The 21608-nt window shown below is 38.5% G+C and overlaps 1 protein-coding gene across 5 annotated transcripts in view; it reads right to left on the bottom strand.

Annotated features, from left to right (window-relative positions):
• The window catches only part of pcdh1b (protocadherin 1b), a 230873-nt gene that overhangs the window by 28240 nt on the left and 181025 nt on the right, over nt 1-21608 (bottom strand). The window contains exon 5 of one of the 5 annotated variants that reach the window (XM_017716247.2): nt 6351-7261. The exons of the other annotated variants lie outside the window; for them this stretch is intronic. Coding sequence (XP_017571736.1) covers nt 7206-7261 — 56 coding nt within the window. The 3' untranslated portion in view covers nt 6351-7205. Of the gene's footprint in view, nt 1-6350; nt 7262-21608 lie in introns of those variants that run through there. 5 annotated transcript variants of the gene reach the window in all.

Raw genomic sequence — 21608 nt, 5'->3', positions numbered from 1 at the left:
TCCTCAGCATTTCAATTCTGTATTGAGAATGTATGAAAACACACACACGCTCACTTGGGGATGTAAAACTGATGAGGACTGGGACAGGCGAGAGGCCTTTGGGATGGGGGCTTTTTTATTAACACTCAACAACACAGTACAATGAGAAAAAAACTCTAGAGAGAGAGAGAGAGAGAGAGAGATTGTGATGCTGTTTATCATGGTGATAATTAGGCCTGTGGTTATGATTTAATTAAGTTCAGTGGTGCTTTCAATCTTAGATGTTCTTAATGGTGTAGATCACACACACACACACACACACACACACACACACACACACACACACACACACACACACACCACACACACACTTATTCTTTACATTATGTTTGTGTCTTCATGAGTTTCTTTTAATCTTCTCCTGATTTACCAAAAACACACAGCCTGTGTGCACTCTCAGAGAGTGTGCATTAGTCATCCGTGTGTGTGTGTGTGTGTGTCTGTCAGTCTTTCATCTTGTCATCAAGTTCCTCCATCTGGTTCCAGAATTAGAAAGTGAAAATGGTACTGAAGATTTGTTTGGATCTAACACACACACACACACACACACACACACACACACACACACACACACACACACACACATGTGTGAATGGCTCTGTGGTGTGATTTGTGGTTGTATCTCTTGTATCATCCTTTTCAGATAACACACTGCACATTTTAATACAGTGTTTATTTAATGAAATTACCATATTGGGGAAAAAATAAAACCAAAACATCTGGCTTGTCTTGTATATTTAATCTTTTGAGTCCAATATTCCAGTAAATCTAGCAAATAAACAGAAGCTATGCACTAAAATTAGCATAAGATTGCCTGTTTGTGTTTGGATGTGACACTTATGTTCAAATGATTGCATATAACTGTAAGTCACTGTTGAGTTTACATGCAAGAAATGTTGATTCATTCATTCATTATTCATTCATTACTCCTGACCAATTGGGCCCATTCCTGTCTTTAAAATGACTGAAGTCCTATTCAGATGCTGACGTCTTGACGTTCCCCTCCTTTCTTCCCACCACCACCAGTTTGATCCCTGTCCAGTTGTCCTGGGATAGGCTCTGCCCCTGTCGTGTCTATCTGGCTGGAAAGATTGTCTTCCTTCACTGCTGGCTCCTGAACTGAAGCCGTCATATTGTAGACTGCAAAACTACAAGATTCCAGGCTGGAATATAACAGTAGCTTCTGTCCTTGGCTGCCCTGATCTGTACTGATATGAAAATATTCAACAGTAAATAAAGGAAAACAGCTGTAGCGCTGAGTCAGTGCTGTATGAACACAGTGATAACTCACAGTAACAAAATGAGAGCCACACACACACACACACACACACACACACACACAAAACTCAATCTGATAACAAATCTCCTGCTTTGTTTCACCAGGTAGACAAAACTAGCATTTTGCTAACAGAGAGATTCTGCAGGAGCCAGTAAGAAACAACTTAAAGCTCCGTTCATCCTCAGCCATCATGTAACAGTCTAAACGTACACTCTAAAAAATGGTGGTTCTTCTAGGGTTCAATGTAGAACCATGAACACTCAAAGAACCCTTTGCTTGCACGATCACGTGGCTTTTTACACTCACTATTTTTGAATAGTCCACTATAGTCTCCTACAGATTATCTACCAAAGTTCAATTTGTTAACAAACTATCTCTGAAACTCTAATTCTAAACAGAGTCGGGTTAGGATTTGGACCAGGTTTAGAACTAAGACCAGGGTGAGGGTTGGGTTTAGGCTTTGGATTGAGATTAAGGCTAGGATTAGGGCCAGGTTTAGAGTTAAAAAAAATTATAGTCAATTTAGTAAATATGTAGTTGAAGGTAACCTAAAAGTAAATGAAGTATCTACAAAGCATCTAAAGTGGACTATCCAAATAAAGTGAAATGGTTCATCAGATTGATGGAGAATATGTTGTATTGGTTCTATATAATACCAAAAAGGGTTGTTCTATTGTTATGATGTCAAGCTTGTAAAAACAGAATACTATATAGGATCATAAATAACACCTTTATCAATCTGACAAAACATTTAACCATGCAAAGACAAATGGTGTTTTGCGTGTTTGTGGTTTTATATAGAACTATTGTCTTTACCAAAGAACACTTGAAGAACCATCTCTTTTAAGAGTGTAGAACATCGACTCTCTAAAAAATAAAGATGCCAGAAAAATTGTTTATGGCAAATGTTCAAAAAGAACTACTTTTTAGTGGACGGTTCCTTAGAAAACTATTTTCGAGAAACGAAATTTAAAGACACACCAGAAAATGGAAAGGTTCTTGGAAGCATCTTTAGACTGGTAGAAGAACAGTGCAGTCAAAACTAATAACACAAATCCAAATCCAAACTAGTTTAGATTATTCAGTACAGCTGCCCACCACCACCATCACTTTATGTAACTGTACACACTCTTGCTGTTGTCCCAAATGGCTTAAAAAGAGACCACCAGGGATGCTTTTCCAACAGGACTGAAGAACACAGAAGTGTGCTTTAATGTTTACACACACAGCCATCAACGTCACCAGCTATATTAGCTCTACACTTTTAAAAAACAAAGCCAAACATGTTCTTTACACAGTACCATAGAGCAGAGGTCACGAACAGGTGGACCCCAGTCCGAGTCCAGACCCAGACCCTGTGCTATGCAGACCTGGACCGAAAACCGATAAACTATGGAAAATGATTTAATTTCGACGAGGTGGTCCTATTTTAATTGGGATAACTTTTCTAGCCTTTATGGTACCGCTTTAGCACTGAGACTCGAGAGATTGATGCACTGACAGGGGATGGACGAGGTGAGAAACAGCAGTCGGAAGTTTATACACATGGTGTGCTCTAAAAAGAGAAAACAGACAATAAATGTTGTTGAAACATTACTGAATTGTACTTTATTTGATTTGATATTCAGTTGTTGTCTGTATAATATGTTTATATACCTACTAAGCTGCTTCAGTAAACAGTATATGGCACTGAATCATAATGCAAGTTAGACATTATGATGTTCCGGACCTTTGCTTGAGGAAATTTTCTCTACGTGGACTTTATTGCATTTTAATTAAATACCCCTGCTATAGAGGATCCACTTTGTGCTGTCTAAATAGTTCAACAGTTCAATGCATGGTTCTTTAGAGAACAATTTTTGTAAATGAGGTATAAAAAACATTAACCTTGTAATAGCATTTTTACAGAAAGTTATCTGCCTTGAGATCTGTTCAGAATTTTGGATATTTATTGTACTAGAACTTGCTGTTCTACAGCTTTCTCTATCATTTTGAATCTGCTGCAGCTCTGTTCACATTTCTGAACTCTACCTATCTAACTCTTTCAATTTACAGCTTCATACTGATGATCTGATTCCTTTGACATTGTTTACTGTGAGCAGATTCCAATCATTTTAAACTTTCATCCAAAAAGGGGTTGCCTTTATACTACTGAAAATATGGATTCCACACATTTGAACATTCCTTTTTAGTGTCTAGTGCAGGGGTCTTTAATTAAAATTCAATAATTTAATTTCCTCAATCAAAGGTACTGAACATCATGAATGTTTTCATCTAGTCTCTCCCCTGTCTGTGCATCACTCACTTGAGTCTCAGTGATTGGTCTGTGAGTTTCCCACACCGCTAAACAGGTACCGTAAAGGCTAGAAAAGCTATGCCGATTAAAATAGGACCAGAACGTCAAAATTAAACAATTCTCCATAGTTTATCAGTTATAGGTTCAGGTCTGCATAGGACAGCGTCTGGGTCCGGACTCAGACCATAGTCTGCCTGTTAGTGAATTCTGGTCTAGTGTCTTGTGCTTTTAGGTACGTTAGAGAACCAAAAGTGTTGTTTTTTTTGTTTGTTTGTTTTTTAATGGCACCACACAAAGAATCCTTTGTGTCACCTTCGCTTTTGAGAGTGTTAAAGCATTTAAGTATAAACTTGTAGATCAAAATTACATTATGATGTTAATTGTGGGCCCCATTTCTGCTTGAAACAACATACCCAAAATAAAAAGGGGTGCTGTTCCCACAAACTCTGGGCTACAATCATGACTTTAGTCTCATTGGAAAGGAAACACCCTCCAGTCTCTTTTGACAGTTTGAAAACTCTATGAATTACAGACAGAGTAACAGAGTCTAGAATGGAGGAGTTTATGTGTGCCTGATCTCTAAACTGATCTCTGACTCTGGCTTTAAGGGAAAGAACCAACAGATGTGCTAGTGTTTGCTCATTTGTGCTTATGGTAAATGACACAGTTGTAATTGCTGTGAAAAATGGATGATAAAATGTTTTGCAGTAGAGCTGAAAGATTAATTATTATTGTATCAAAATCGCAATTTGAAAGGGTGCAGTTTTCTTTTTATTATGTAATACATAATCAGCAACGTTGTCTTAAGTTTTAAATGGAAAAACAGTAAAGGAGTTAGTCAGACAGCACACTGGAAAAATGTTGTTAATCATCTTTTATTGTACTAAAAATGTCTGAATATAAATTACATTCACAGGTACAGTGTTTCCTTCTGAACATCCAAACACACTCCTAGCACTAAGGTACAAGGTTTAAGGTTCCGCTATGAATTAGAACCCAGTCTAGCACTTCAGACACAGAGAGAGAGAAGCAGGAACTCACATGTGACCACTGACTGTGTCTCCACATGAAGAATCATATCTTGTAAACATACTAAATATATATTTATATATATTTGATAATAAATATTATTTGATGCTAGGTACATATTTACATTAGCATCCCACAGGTAAAGGCGCAGGTGCGTTTACATATTCACATCAGTTTCGGAAGGCAAACGTGTATTTGGTGTGTGAATGTTATACATTAATTCTGGTGAGTGTGTGAGGAACGAGCCGTGTGAGATTCACCAGTGACCAGATGAAGCGCCTGGAATGCTGGAACATTCTAAGTGCTCAGACGGCATCTTTTCAGAAAGGAGAACGCAAAGAGAGCAACGGAGGATTTCATTCAAACACAGAGCAGATCTTCGCCTTGCTTTCAATGCACATCCGTCTGCATCCCAAGATTAAAAAGATTAAAAATAATACATAAAATCCCACTTCCGAGTGACACAGTCCGAAAACAGGCCAGAGAACATTACAGAGAGAACATTAAGACTCTATAGCAGTTCTCTAAACAGATGCAAACACATTTAGGCACAGCGAGGGGAGGAAGGGAGAAAGGAGGAGGAAGTAGAAGAGAAAAGAAGGAGAAAGAAAAGAGAAAATAGACTGACGAAAAGAGAAGTACAGCAGGCAAAGCAAGAGACGAGTGGTGAAAAGAGAAAACAGGATGAACAAGAAAATAAAGGAAAAGGAAAGAAAAGGTGGGGAGAAAGTGGAAACAGGCGGGGAGGAAGGCAGACAAATGGGGAGAAAACAGGAAAAGAAGTAAAAGGACAAAAGAAAGAGAAGGTAGGAGAAAAGAAATAACATATGCAAAAGAGGGGAAAGAAAAGGAGAAATGAAGAGAAAGAAGGAGAGAAGAGGATAAAGTAGAAGAAAGAGGAGAGAAGAAAAAGGAAATGAGAGAAGAACAAAAGAGAACAAAAGACAAAAGAAGAAAAGAGGAGAGGAGAGGACAGAAGAGAAAATATAAACGATATAAATGGGAAAGATGAAAAAATATAGATATAGAATACAGAGATATGGATCAAAAAGGGATGAAAGGATATTACAGGAAAAGAAAAGAAAAGAGAAAAGATTAGAGAAAAAAGGATGTCAAAGAGCACAGAAATGAGAGGAAAGGAGGATAAATTGAAATAAGATGAGATGAGAAATGAGAAGAGAGGAGAAAGGAGGAGAGAAGAAAAAAAATGAGAGAAAAAGAACAACACAGAACCAGAGAAGAGATTAAAAGAGAAATTAGAAGAAACATGAAGAACAAAGAGAGGAGACGAGAGGAGAAAGGAAGAGGGGAGAGAAGAAGAGTCAGAGGAAAGGAGGAGGAGAAATAATGAAAGAGGAAAGGAGGAGAGAAAAACCAAAGTGAAAGGAGAAGATTAGAGGAGAGAAAAAGATAAAATAGATGGAAGATGAAAGGAAGAAAAGAGAGTAGATGAGAGAAAATGAGAAGGATGAGAAATTATGAGAGAAGCAAGGGAGAAGAGAAGGAAGGAAGAGAGTGGAGGGGAAAAACAGAGTTAAAGAGAAGAGAAAAAAGTAGATGAAAGGAGCACAAAGAACCAAAGAAGAGAACATAAGAGAATGGAGGAGAAAAACTGAGAAAGGAGGAAAGTAGGGAAGAAAAGAAAACAAAATAAGTGAGGAGAAAAGAGAGGAAAGAAAGAGAGGACAAAAGAAGAGAGGAGAAAAGAAGAAAGGGGCAGAGGAGAAGAGTTGAGGAGATGAGGAAAAAGAGGAAAAAAGGAGAAATGATGAGAGGAGAGGAGAAAAAGGAGATTATAGGAGAGAAGAACAGAGGAGAAAGTGACAGACGAACAACCAACCAAAGAAGAAAATACAAGTAAAGAGAGGAGAAAAATGAAGAAAAGAGGAGAGTAGAGGAGAGATGAAAAAATGAGAAGAGAAGAGATGATGAGATGAAAGAGGAAATGATGAAAAATAATAAGCATGCGAAGAGGAAAGGAAAAGAACGGTGGAAAGTAAAGGAGAGAAGATCAGGCAGGAGGGGAAGAGAGGAGGCAGGAGGAGAGCAGAGAGTTGTACCTGCCAAACTGAGCTGTGAGTTTGTTCTAAAAGCTCTTTCTAACTCCGCTGTGAGTTTTTGGAGTAAATTTCCACAGAGGAACAGAAAGACTAAAATCCAGAAAGGTCTCTGAATCCAGCGATCCGTCTGGGATCAAATCCAACACCGATCCGTTAGGTAATACTTCCAGTGTCCTTAAGGAAGAAAGCAGTACTCCCAAAAAGCTATAAAAAGTCAGAAAGTGTGAGTAAACAGATGCAGTTGTCCATCAAAAAGACAGTCAAGTGGCAGCTTTTCCTCACATGTGCGTCCATCACATGTTCTCAGTGTCTATCCGCAAAAAAAAACAAAAACAGGGCGTAGTGGAATTTCAGAGTGAAAGAGAGACAGATAATAATCACAATCTCACACAGAGTCCATTTCCTTCATGCCTTGATCTGACGCAGGGCAAAAAAAAAAAGAAAAATCATGTGCACTCATTTCTTTCATTTGTTTGAGATTCAGAAAAAAAAAGAAGAAATTTTAGTGCAGTCTTTTATGGCCGGCCCCCTTCTCTTGGTCAACTCTCGTTACGGCACCTACAAGAGGATAAATACGACTTACTGCTCACACAGTGGAACGCAATACATTCCATGCAAAATATCTTAAAGAGAGAATAAAAATAAACTCAATAATGCATTTAATGTATAAATATATCTGTGTGTAATGAGAGGTGAGAAGAGCTCGGGGGGACGAGACCAAGAGCCTGCACTGTGGGTGTCTGATCCACTTTCATATGAGCTTCTATATTACATGCATATGATCATGCAACCAATGTCAATTCAGAAATGACTCTGTCCAAGCTCCGCCCACACATATGTTCCTCTGTACACTGGTAAAAATGCAATTCAACCTAATGAGAACCTGTAGAACAGACTCAGTTATTAATAAAATATTAATATAATCAACAAAATATTCATTCCCTGTAACCCTGTTATCAGATGAACTAGGTCTCTGCTGTTTCTCTCTGTGTGTGAATGTTGTATGTTGTTGAGCTGCTAGCAAACAATATGGGGTGAAAAGGTGGGGGTGAGAACCCTCTGCTGTTAAAAACCGTTCGACCCTCTCCAAGTCCGCCTATAACTGAGTAAGTGTGGAGTACAAACTCTAAAGCATTGTGCAATTATTTTTTAGTAAAATGATGAACAAGTCTTAATTACACTGTATTAACAGGTTCTAGATATTAAGCTGATAAAGGACACAGTAATATATGTCATAGTTATTAGGAGTAATACGTTCATAAATACAAACATACACACACACGTTTCAATAGCCTTTCAGCAGCAAAGTGTATCAGAAACTCCTTCAAGTACTTACTTACTTATATGGGGTTAAACGACAGAATACAAAGATAGTTTGTAAAGTGAACAGCAAAAACCCAGTAATATCATATTAAGAACTACTGCTTGCTTTTATAGCTCAGATTTAGTTTACTTTATAGATAATAAACAGATACATACTGTATAAGACTCTACATTACATAACCATCTTATTTGGCAATTCTGTGTATTTGTGTTAAACTATTTTGAAACTCATCATGTTACCCAAATTAATGATCTAGTACTGTGGCCTTATATTTATTATATAATATTATTATACATTATATATAACATTTTTAATGTCTAGAACTGGAGGCAGATTTACACTTATTTAGTGTGTTTTCTGTGTGAAAGTGTGTGAAAGGAGTTTGGAGAAAAAACATCTAAAACAAATCAAAACTCAGCAACAAGGCATTTAAAGTGAACACGCTCCTGATATGAACACACTGAAAACTTTCCCCACTCTGACTTTTCTCAAAAATCTGTTTCTCTCAGAGCTGCGGACACACCATCACCGAGCAGATGGTGGAGGGCTTTTTTTTTTTTTTTTGGCGTAGTTTTCAGACACTGCGTCAAAAAATAAACGCAAATTTGAAACCCTTTCCACTCGCCTCTACTACACATTTACTGTTTGTCATTGTCAAATCAGATCCTTATAACTCGAGTTCTTCTGATTTGATCTTTAATATCATATAAAACCTTCAGCTACCCTTTACACTGTGTAGAAATCCAGAAATAGAAATCCAACATTACAAATAAAAACTCAGTACATTAAATTGTGTTAAAACTTAAGAATAGGCCTGATTTATCAACCATTCTTAAGAAGAAATTTCTTCTCATAACCCACATACAGAGTTTTCACAAAGATATTCACCAAAGTTTTCTTATTTGGGATTTGTTCTTAGGTGAGAACAGAATCTATGCAGGTTCAAGGGAACAGAAGAACTGTTTTGTATTTTAAGAACATGTCCTGAATCGGATGTAGATTTTGATATTGGTGAATGAGGCCTATTGTTTTTGCCCTCCTTTGTAAGTGTTACCAGTTTGGAGATGTAATGTTTTCCTAAGATGGGGTCACGACTTTTACCCCAATTTTAGGCCCAATTCTCAGTCTTGCCAAGTCTGTGCTATTTGGCTGCAGCTTTTTGGGTCAGTCGGAGTCGGCAATTGGAGAGAGAGTCGAGTAGTGTGTGGGCGTTTCAGACCAGTCAGAGTTTATCAAACATGTTTCATTTTTCGACCCAACTCTGAGCGCAATCTAGTGTCAATTGGTCAATGACTCAATCTGAACAGACTCCTGCAACAGCCAATGAAAACTGAGGGTGGAAAAAAGAAAATACAGCAAGGAAACAAGAAGTCTCTCACGTAAGTTTATGAAGTAATGATGATTACAGTACCAACAATCATGTTCTAGTAGCCGATTGCATAAAATACTTTTGTACTTCTCCTAAGTAACTCTTTTAATTTTGTAACTATGGATATTTTTCACTTTCCAGTGAGTCGCTTTACATTAAAGGTCAACTTAAGGTTTACTCAATTTTTTTATGCAAATGGCCACAGTCCAACAAATCATAATGATATAACTATATTCTATAATTAGTGAATTATTTTAGTAAGTTTTCAATGTTCACACTTGATGAATAAGTGAATGCACATCTGTAAATTAACTACGTTATTTTCATAGTAATGTATAATGCACTGCAGTAAGGTCCTTTAATTAAAGCATATTTAAAATTGACGGTAATTATTCCTCCACAGTATCTGACCGTAGTGCTGTGCATTATCCATCACGGCATTTTCTGACTGATCGTCAGTCTCTGTCTGCATTAGCACACACACAGCTCACGCAGCGGCACGGCAAGACCACCGGCTGCAGATCAGCAGGAGAAACGCAACTGACATTTCATCTAATCAGCGGGAAATGAGGCTGCGCATGCCACTCTCCATCCGCTCACACAAACAGCAGCTGCTGCAATCTGTCCAGAGGCCAATGGGACTCCGGCAGAACCTCCGCACTAAACACACGGCCAGCAATGTGCTACAGCGGTCACTCCAGGACTGCTTTGAACGTGGACTTGTCCATTTGGTTTGTGCTCACTGGCTTCCACGAACTCCCTTCACTTTAGCTGTTGTTTAAAAATCTTTCAGATATAAAACCTAGTGGTTAACTTTTACAGGAATGCCAGCTAATTTCCCCTCTCCAGACTCCGCCAACAACTGTGTTCCTTCAGATCACAATATCAGTTTATATCACAATACCTACATTTAGAGCCAGTTATTCAACCTAATAATATACAGTATGTGTAAAAGATCAAATAATAGGCTGTTAATAAGCTCAGCAGAAAGTTCTCCGGCTTCTGTTTGAGCATTGCTAGTTAGCTAAGTCTCTCTCCAAGTGACCATCTCATCCCATTTACCGATGCATCTCTCTCTGTCTGTGCTGTATTGGATATATGTGTCAGTATGACAGGGAAAATGCTAATGTATCTAGTGGTATACGCTGAACCCAAACACGCCTAATAGTGTGTATTTATGTGTAGATGTACTTACACAATGTCAGCATTTTTGATGCAATTTTATCTATCTATCTATCTATCTATCTATCTATCTATCTATCTATCTATCTATCTATCTATCTGTCTGTCTGTCTGTCTGTCTGTCTGTCTGTCTGTCTGTCTGTCTGTCTTTCTACCCATCAGTCTGTCTCTCTATTTAGCCATATGCAAGTAATGCTTCTCTATCTGAAAATGTTACATAAAGCTTCCCACACACTGATGTAAATAAATATGCTGTTTTTCTTGTTTTTTGAGTAGTTAGTGTAGACAATCACTTTATTTTACTAATCATTATAGTCCACACACACACACACAGACACACTCACACTCAAGGCAGTGGTCCAGAGGCCTTTATTGGCTGTGCCCAATCTGTTTTCTCCGCTCTAATCACAGGAACACGAGCGGTGCCCTAATCCCTAACATCACCTCCACCACCCCTACATCTGTCCGAGCGAGCAAGCGAGCGAGCGTGTCAGGCAGCATCTGGACCTAATGAGGCTCACTGCCTGTCACTGAACCCGTTTAGCACTCCACTAAGAGCACCTGCGCGAGAGGTTAACCTACTGGAGCGGGTCTGCGCAGACACACACATACCCACCCACACACACACACGTACACACAGACACATACAGACCGTCATTCTCACCTCCAGATTGAGGTGGATTTATCCTGCAGCTGGGTCACTCAGGCCCCGCCCACCGATAGCCAATGTACTAGTTCCTCCTGTACTGTACTATTATCAACTGTTACACAGTAGTTTCTGTGTGTTACACTGGTATACTACACTGTTACTCTGTAATTCCAAACTGTTACACTGTAATTCCTAAGTATTAAACTTGAAGTCCTACGTCTTACATTGGTATACTTAACTCTTACACTGTAATTTGAATTGTTTACACTGTAATTCTTAAGGGTAACATGGTTAATCATTGTCATCATTAATCTCCATGGTTAAACATGGTTATGACTCTTATTTGTAACATTGTAATTCTTACCATTTCAAAATTCACTGTAGAAGTTACATTATACTTTTTAACTGTTACACTGTGATACTTAACAGGTTCACTTTTTTGCAGCTGAAGGTTTCTGAAATGTTTGAGTGCTGAGCACTGACATCACAACAAATGCGTGTGTGTGTGTGTGTGTGTGTGTGAGAGAGAGAGAGAGAGAGAGAGAGAGAGAGAGCTGTCAGATGAAGTGAAGTTTCTATTAGTGCTACAAACAGCAGTCAACACACATTTACATAAACACTATTTACACTCCTCAACCTCTCACACACACCAACCACCAGCACAGACACTGAGAAACACCTGTCAGAGAGAGAGAGGGATAGAAAAGGAGAGAGGAAGAAGTTCAGTGGAAAGAGAGTCACCAGGAATGTGAGAGAAAAGAGAGAGAAAGAAGAGATAGAGAAATGGCAAGAGAGAAAAATAGAGGAGGAGAGAGAGGTGCTTTATTTTCACCTACTCTCTCTCTCTCTCTCTCTCTCTCTCTCTCTCTCTCTCTCTCTCTCTCTCTCTCTCTCTCGCTCTCTCTCTCCCTCTCTCTCTCTCTCTCTCTCTCTCTCTCTCTCCCTCTCTCCCCCCACATGCCATTGGGGAAGATAAATTTCTGCTTTTATTCTTCTTTATGAGCGACTCATGCTGTTTTTGCTGCTGGAGCAATAAGCCCTGCCTAAATGAAGTACAGGCCAGCTGAAACCACTCAGCCGCCTGTCAAAAAACGGAGATAATCACTGTTTCGTATATGCCGCAGACTTTCCGTCTTGCTTTTTCATTTTCTCTCCTTCTATTTGTCATTTAAAGAGGAGAATGAGACGTGTCACTGCTCAGAAAGCTCAATCTCACTGCCAACGACGTCTTTATTTATCCCTCTCTCCATTCCTCGATTGATTTGCAGCTATTTCTGCAGGCTGACGATCGTGCATGGCTGCTAATCAGCCGACGGTAAACACCCATCAGAGTCTGCACCGGATGATCAAGCAGAAAAGAATAAAACGCCACTCTTGTGTCGTCTGCAGCTGCATGACTAACAGCATGATTTACTGTAGGATTAAAATCTCTCTGACTGAAGAGATAAATATAATGCAGGTCCTACAGCTCTATATGCCAGCTTTACGGCCAGTAGTCAGTCAGTCAGTCAGTCAGTCAGTCAATCAATCAATCAATGAATCAATCAATCAAGCTTTATTTAAACTTGGAGTACCCTTCCTCAATGACAATGTAGCCAAGCCAGTACACAGAGACTGAAGAAATGGGGGTAAATAAAAAAAAAATCAAATGTTAAAAATGCTGAGAAAATATAATCATGATAGAGAAATTTAGGAGTAAAAAATTATCTAATCAGAGTAAACAGACTAAATTGCAAAGAAAAAATAACAAAATAACAATAAATGAAAAATCAAATGGGGTAAAATAACACATTTTGATAATAAAATAAACAAGAGAATGTGAAACAATTAGTAAAACTATTATCATATAAAAGTTAACTAGAATCAAATAAAACAGTTGCAGGCTGAGTGAAGGAGGTTTCATGCAGGCCCTGTGAAACTGCTGATACAGTTTTGATTTGTCTTCTGTTTCATCATATGTACTACTACGTTCTAATATTTTTGAAGTTTCTTCACTGTAACCCTTTACTTTTTATGAGATAATTATTAATAATCATCAGTCATAAACTTACAAATATTAAAAATGTACAAAGCAAACTGCAAAAAACATGGATGTCTCTTTAAAAGTGTGTATTGTTAGCAAAAGTACACATTATGATATGAGTGATCAACCCTTGACGAACCAGTTGTCTTAACCCTTGTGTGATCTTAACATTCTGTTTACTCCCATTGTCCTATGGGTCCAAAATGACCCGCCCTACCAAAGGGCATTACACATTACAAAGACGATCACCAGTGAACAGTATTACACTGTCATAAAAGTTTACTTTTACACAGTAGAGGTTTATTATTGCTATAATATAAATGTGAAGTAATTACATCTGAATTAATTATATTAAAAGGGAAAAAACAGTCAACTATCTGGAACTTTTTTGTCAACAGTTTATTCTTTTATAATTTTTAGGAAGTGAATTATTAAAATACTTCTCTCATAACACTAATAAAACAAAATTTTACTTGATTTTGTGAACACTTTTCACCATCAACTCTATTTAGCACATGTTGGACAGTATGTGCGAACGTGAGAATGGGCTTTGCAGATGTACTTCTCACATGTGCAGCACACAGATTTTGTCTTGCAGTCCTTCTTCCAGGGGCAGAACTGGCACCTTTTTCTTTTGACTGACCCTGCTGCAACCTCAGGTGGATCAGGACAAGATACAACTCCTTGAACAGCTTCCACAATGGCTGCAGTGGCTTCTGTGCGAGGCAGGCGCTCCCTTTTCTCAATGCACGGGGTGACAAGAGCCTTTACCAACTGCTCAAGGAACATCCTTCTGTATATGTAGCCTCGCCATGGGACCTATATACACCTGCTAATATCAAAAGCCCTATGTAGCCACGCAGGTCAATCTCATCCATATTTTTCCAGTTTTCTCCATATTTCCGGAAACCCTCCAAATTTGTATTCTCCAGGATGATTTTTTCTATGGCTGGTGTGATGAACAGGAGAAAGGTGGATGAAATGTCCTGGACATGGGCAGCCAAATACCTTGTTGGTCCTGTAGTCATCCTTATGATGTTTGATGTTGCAGTTCTTCCCTGGTTGCTGTCTGAATTTGATGAGGACCATGCAATTTTGCCATTCTTTGACCAAAAAGTCTCTCTGTCAGCTTGAGGGATTTCCTCTTCTTCTTCATCTGAAGATGCTTCATCCTCTGGGTTGCACTCCTCCCCATCTTCCTCTTCAGATACATCTTCATCCTCTTGTTCCTCCACAGCTCCTGAAAATATCTCATCCAGGACCTGTTAAGCACTGAGACATCTATTCATGGCTTCAGCAAGGAACGAACTAGGAGTACTTTGATTCAGGGTCTCTTTATGTCCTCTATATTGAATTTGTTTTTATTGTTTTACTATGTCTGAGATTGTTGTTTGTTTTGTTTGGGAGCTTGTGTGATGTGAGGGGTTAGCTGCAGATCAAGAGTGTAGGTGCAGGTCAAAAGCAAGTTCAATTCATACATCAATCCAGTTCCTTTGATGAGTGAGTGTGTGTGTTTGTGTGTGTGTGTGTGTGTGTGTGTGCGTAGGTGTGCGTGTGTGTGTGTGTGTAGGTGTGTGTGTGTGTGTATTAGAGAGTTTGTGTGTGGCCTTTGAACTTTTTTTCTGGTGTTTAAATGCTTTTATAATTCACGGGTCAAAAATGACCCATAAGACAATATTTGTACCCTAGTGGTGTACAGCTCACATGGAAACATAAACAAAAACAAAATATCACTTTTTCTTATGATGGGATCCTTTTAGGAAAAGTCATAAAATTTCAAGTTGGAAAAAGATAGGTTAGGGTATTTTTTCTACAGCTAAACATGGTAGTGGGTCACTTTTGACCCGCAAGACAACACAAGGGTTAAAAAAGAAACATCAAACGGCTCTCATGGGCCACTCTTTGCATAGTTCTGATGTTCTTTATTGATGTATAATCGAGGTTACTAGGGATAAACATTTGATTTGTCATCTTATCATAAATTTAATCTGTTTTAATGTTGTTAATTATCTACGTTAGCATTGTAGCTGAAGTTACTGTAAGAGGTTTATCCCCAACATTTTGACATATGTACCCATGTTACAGCATAAGCAGAGAGAGATGGACAGTATTTAACCTCTAAATACACCAATGAAGTCAAGTTACTTGGAAAGAAACCAACAGACACTTAGCTGAACTCTCTGCTCAGGTTAGCTTATCAATCAAGTACAATCTACATACAATCTACCCCAAAGCCGGCGGCATATTTCAAACAGAAATAACGTTGTGAAGTAAAATAACGTCTTTTTGAAGATGATACAGTGGTTGTGTACAAGCTGCTAAACAGAACTACTAATCACTGCCTTGTTTGGTCTCAAACCTCCAACAACTCTGATTGGTCTACATACTGCAGGGCTCGGCAACTCAAATGTTAAGAAGTAGCATTTCGTTTTTTCTACAAAAATCTAACCACCTTGGGAGCCACAATATTTTATGTCAATTTTGCCATCTTGGCTGTAAATATGTCTCATTTTACATTTACATGTACAGCATTTAGCAGACGCTCTTATCCAGAGGGACTTACAAGAAGTGCTTTGTCTATCTAGAGAAAGTATCTTTGCTAGTTACCAATAGCTTAGAGAAAAAGACAGACCTGAGCTCAGATACTGCTAGAGACAAATATGTCACTGCAGACACCAAGAGAAAAAGAAACAGTTGAACGCAGAACTCTGTGCCATTCAATGCAATACAATATAATAACAAATACAATCTCAGTATGTGTTATGTTGTATTTGAGGCAAAAGAATATAAGTGCAAACACAGACTTACTTTGCTCAAGCTTTAATTCAGCTATAGCTGCTTTTCTTGCATTTCTGGCAGGAAACTTTTCCTCGAAAGTGTAATAGCTTCTTGTAAACTGTCTCTCAATGTTTGACTTTTTATGAGGCGAAGTCAGCGTTCCATTCGCCAGCTTCTTGCTCAAATTTTCCTTTTCCACCTTAAATGGTGCCCAAGGCTCCAGAATGTAACTGCTGCATCATTTAAGGTGAAACAAGAGAGTTTGAACATAAAGCTGGTGAATGAGAAGCTGACTTTGTGAATTTTAGTGTTTTACAGTTTCTTGTTGCAGATTAAACATATCAGGAAACCAATTGAAGTGCATATACATGCAAAAAGTCCATTCGTCTCCAAACGATCAATGTTCGTCTGAAAGCTTTCTCTTTGCCTTTTCGTTAGCTACTAGCTAGGTGTGATTGTTGTCTGCACTGCTATGGTGACCAGCAGTCTGTGCGCCAACCTTCAGGGTCAAAGGGTGAATTAGTAGCTTTAAATTAACTCCAGCATTTAAGACAGTTTATTATTAAAACTGTGTTAGAATGATCAGCAGAGCTTAATTTTACTGCAAAGTCGGATTATTTTATTTTTACGGAAAAATGGAATTCTGCTGTGGAGATGCAACAGGGCAGTAAAAGGGCCACATGCAGCTCTGGAGACATTTGTTGCCAACTCCTGACAGATTGTTGCCTGCCTCACTACACAGAGCTTCTAGTACAGATATATACAACATAGTTTGATTTAGTTTAAAACCTCTTTTGTGGGAGGAGCTTGGAGAGGGGTTCATTATAATATCCAGTGTTATCACTGATTAATCACTGACAATAGCACCCATCATATAAATCCCTGGGTGCTGTTGGAGGACCAGTGCATTGAATTTATAGGCCATACATGTCTGTCTTACATTATTATTGAGGACTTCTATAGATTTCTATATTATTACTATAGCCAAATAATACTGAACCTAAATGTAACCCTAACAAATAATTTCACCTCCAAAAGGCAAATTTTTAGCTCTTTTACTGTTTAGAAAAAAAAAAAATGTGACAAAAGATAAGACATGCTCAAGTGAGGACCAGCAAAATGTCCTCACTTGAGATGTCATGTTGTCCTATCATTGTGAGGACATGTAGTCCTCACAAGGATAGCAAGACTAGCACAAACACACATGCTCACACAGACCCTGGGGGAGAGGAATCCCGCACTGGCTGAAGTGTCTGATGTGAAAGGAGCGATTGTGCCGGAGCTTCACGCTCTGAGCGCTTTCATTACTCCTCCTTCTCCACCCTCACTCGCCCACACAGCAGCCGCACAAAACCACACGCCAATCTGTTTATACAATAACCACGGCGACAGCGTCTCCCGACAACAAGCCAGTTCACCTCAGAGCCAGCGCCGTGTTATTAATCCGCTTAGCTTTAGCGACAAAACTGGCCCTCAGCCTGCTTTCTTTATACTTCTCTCTCTACCTCTCTCTCTTTCTCACCTGTCCATCTTTCAACTTTTACATCACAACACATGGGTCATTGACACAATGTCCAAGTCCATTTTTTCCCCCAAAATGCATTTAACAAACACAACATTCATGTTGTGAAACATGTTTTATGTGAAACAATTTTCAGGGCACCCATATAGATTTTTTTGTTTCTTTTTTCATCCAAAAGTCTAAACATGGCATGTGGTGCCACCAGGCTTATTAAGTAAACTATCAGTAAAGGAAAATTAATTAAATGAAATTCTAAATAAATCAGTCTGACATAATTTTCTGTTTGAAAACTTCAAAATAAAAACCATATCGCAAAATAAGTCAATTTTAAAAGTGTTAGACTCACTGAAAAAGTTATTGTCCACAAGTTCTTACTTCCTCAAATGTCAGGAAGCATGGTTTAAAAACTTTTAACACTTTTATTTGGAAATGCTTTTACAAAAGAGGGGCCAGATTATTACATAATAAATATCAGTGATCAGTCAAGATCAGTAACCATTTCACAGATTTCACAGACAATGTGATTTTTGAGTCGTGGTTAGAACATTTCAGTTTACCATGTCAGGTGGTCTGATCTCAGAAGAACCATGAAACTTTGTATTTATTAGAAAAATGTTTATTAACTTTATTCTAACATTATTCATTAACAAATTTAAATGCATATATATATATATATATATATATATATATATATATATATGTGTGTGTGTGTGTGTGTGTGTGTGCAGTGTCCCTTTTTATAATAATAGCAAAATTTTTCCAAAGAAAATGGAACAAATAAAACATCATGATTTGTCTGCTGTGATACCTGAACATTTCCTAATTACTTGTGTTTATTCACTGGTCCTTCTCTCTCTGTCTCTCTTTATCTCTCTCTCTGCCCCTCTCTCTCTCTCCGCCCCTCTCTCTCTCTCCGGATGAGTGGATATGCTCCAGTGGCAGCAAATGACCCGTGATGTATATCTCCCCCCTTAAGGAGTGTTAGACACAGAGGGAGAACAGAGAATGGGTGGGAGAGAGAGCGAGCGAGCGAGCGAGAGAGAGAGAGAGAGAGAGAGAGAGAGAGAGAGAGAGACAGTGTGGTGGAGGTGAAGGTGGAGGTGAAGGTGTGATGTGCTGCATCAGTGTTGAGGTGTTGGTGTCTGATGCTTGTTCTCTTCCTATTCCTCTACAGCTGCTCTGAGCTCTCATCACCACGGCAACCAGACCAACCCAACACACAGAGCCACAGAGTTTCTCCTCTCAGTCTGTCTCTAATCACAAATGCTGATCTGGGCGAGAGAGCAGCTCAACTCTCTCTCTCTCTCTCTCTCTCTCTCTCTCTCTCTCTCTTTCTCTCTCTCTCTCTCTCTCTCTCTCTCTCTCATTCTCTTTCCCTCCCTCTTTATTCTTCTTCTCTCTCTTTTCTCCTTTTTTTCTCCCTTTCATCTGCCTGTTTTTCTCCCCTCTTTCTCTCTTTCCTGTTTTTTTCTTCCGTCTCTCATTCTCTTTTTGTACCCTTTCTCTCTTATTCACCCTCTTTTTTCACCTCCCCACCTTTCCCGCTTCCCAGATCTTTAACTCCCTTTTGTCTCTCTTTTTTTTATCATTTCGTCTTCCCCTTTTTTTCTCCTTCTGTTTTTCCATTTACACTTTTCTCTCAGTCTCATTCTCTCTTTTTCCTCCGCTTTATCGCCCACCTCTCCCTTTTGGTAGCCTTCTCTCTCTCTCTCTCTCTCTCTCTCTCTCTCTCTCTCTCTCTGTAACTCTGTGGGGTCGGTCAGCCAGGGGCAGGGTTGCCAGTTTGACCTTTGACCCACGAGTCCCTGTATGACCATGAGTGACGGCTGTAGTTGCTGGAGCAGAAGGGACGTTCAGAGTGGATATAAATTAGTTTGGACACTCAGAGCTCTGGAGGCTCTCGCTCTGAATAACGGAACATCAGAGAGAATAAAGAACAGACTGAAAAAGAACAAACTAATCACACCATCTTCACCCCTCAGAGACTAAACAGGCTGCATGAGCAGAGAGACGCTGCAGCTCTGCGCTTCATTATCTCAGCACTGTTTTGTCTTTTTATGGTTTGTATGTTTACAGATAAGCTGTTTTGGGTTGCTGGAAAAAAACAAAACCTTCATTTTCATTTTACAGTAATATTTAATATTAAGACACATAGACATTGAGTCGTTGAACATTGAGTCACTATGATATATATATATACAGTGTAAAATATATCACTGCCGTCAGACCAAAATTTTCAAATGAATGGACTGACGGAATTGACCCAAAATGAAACTAGGTGTTTTCCTTCTCCTGTAAACTCAGTATTGTGGAAATATGAGGTTTTCCTGCAACAACAGCCGAATGATATTTATAGTACTTCCATGTTAAAGCACATTAAACCACATGGCAAAAAGTCAACTTGTATTATTCAATTATATAAATACAATCTTTTGCCCACTGAATTTTAAATGAAAATCTGCATATGATTGTGAACAAAAGCATCAACATAATCAATAGAAAGCTAATCAGTACAATCTTAGATGGTATCAAAGATTTCCCTCTTCGTACTGAAGTTAGCTGGAGTAATGTATAAAACTTCCAGATATGTAAAGCAGCACATGTAATTCCATTTTTCTTGTTTGTTTGTTTGTTTGTTTTTTCCATTTTCTTTTTTGCATAATTTGAAAACTCCAGTGATTCCTTGCCTTGTGTCAAAGTTTCATGATCAACAGACCAACAGAAATGTTCCAAAATTACTTGAAAAAAACTTTTCCAAGTTGAAAAATATTTTTTTCCCGTGTAAAGTTGCTGTTTTGGTGATGCAAGGTTTTGTTTCTGAAACATTTACTCTATATTAAGCACTATTTAAAGTAATGTTGGCTGATTGAATATGTGGGTACAGAATCATTAACTGTGTGAAATTACTTATTATATTGTAAAAGAAACTGCTACCAAAATGCACTATTATTATTATTATTATTAGTTCATAACAGTTTCATAACTGCGGCCCACCGCAGTGCCTTTTTATATACACATCAAAGAGCTTGCTCATGTATTCACTTACTTAAAGTTTAATTTATTTATTGGTCTATTTGATGATTTATTCATTTCCTGGACGGGTCAGCCCCCCTCAATCTGCCGCCTCCTTAGCGCTAATCTGCGGTTGGCTAATCGATGGTGGTGCTGTGCTGCGTTTGATGGGATTACACAGCGGCAGCAGCAGGAGCGGCCAAACAAAAGCTGAGTCCACTGATCCGCACCACTCTGAGTGGATCTGACCGCCGGCCACCGCACGCTCCTCCCGCACGATTTAGCTTCATGCGGAACAATGGAGCCAGATTGTGTGGTGCAGAGCTGCACTTAGCTACCATTAGCAAATGATTCAGGCAACCAAATCTCAAACTTCACTACTGTTTCTTTCTATCCAATATTTTGGATCATTTCAGACCAATCTTTAAAAACACACTTAATAGTCTTATGTTGAGGAGGAACTGTAGTGGCTTTGGAATCAATAACAACAACACATTTAGCAGGGAATGTTCCCATAACTTTGGTTAATGTTACCTAGAAGTTCTAATAATTTTTATTTCTAAGAATTTTTTTTAACATTAATGGTTGAAAATTTGCTCAATAGATAAGTCATTTTTAAACTTCTCCATCTCAGTGTCTCTAAAAGCTCCCTCACAAAAGGTTACAACATGTGAAATGTTTATGAATACACTGCCTGATGTCCATTGACGGTGGAGGGATATGTAATATACAAGGCACTATGAGGCAAAATAGTCCCCAAAGAAAACTCATTGCTTCAGATTTTCCACTATTTTACCATCATCATAGGTTCACTTGTGGTTTTGCATAGTAAATAAAATGTCTATATTCATGTTGTAGTCGTGTTGACCCCTGCTTCCCATCACCACTGAGTCTCTGTAAATCAATTATGTTAAGCTTTTGAAAAATCAGTGGAATTCTTCTTTAACTTACAGCACTACAAAAATTAGCCTGTTAATGTATCTTAACTCTAGTGAATATATATTACATTTCCCAATATGGGACTATTTTAAGGATATTATCTTGCG

Source organism: Pygocentrus nattereri, chromosome 8 (assembly GCF_015220715.1).
Source record: "Pygocentrus nattereri isolate fPygNat1 chromosome 8, fPygNat1.pri, whole genome shotgun sequence".
Taxonomy (NCBI): Eukaryota; Metazoa; Chordata; class Actinopteri; order Characiformes; family Serrasalmidae; genus Pygocentrus; species Pygocentrus nattereri.
Note: the sequence above shows the minus strand (reverse complement) of the source record. Positions and strands in the feature narration are given on the sequence as shown.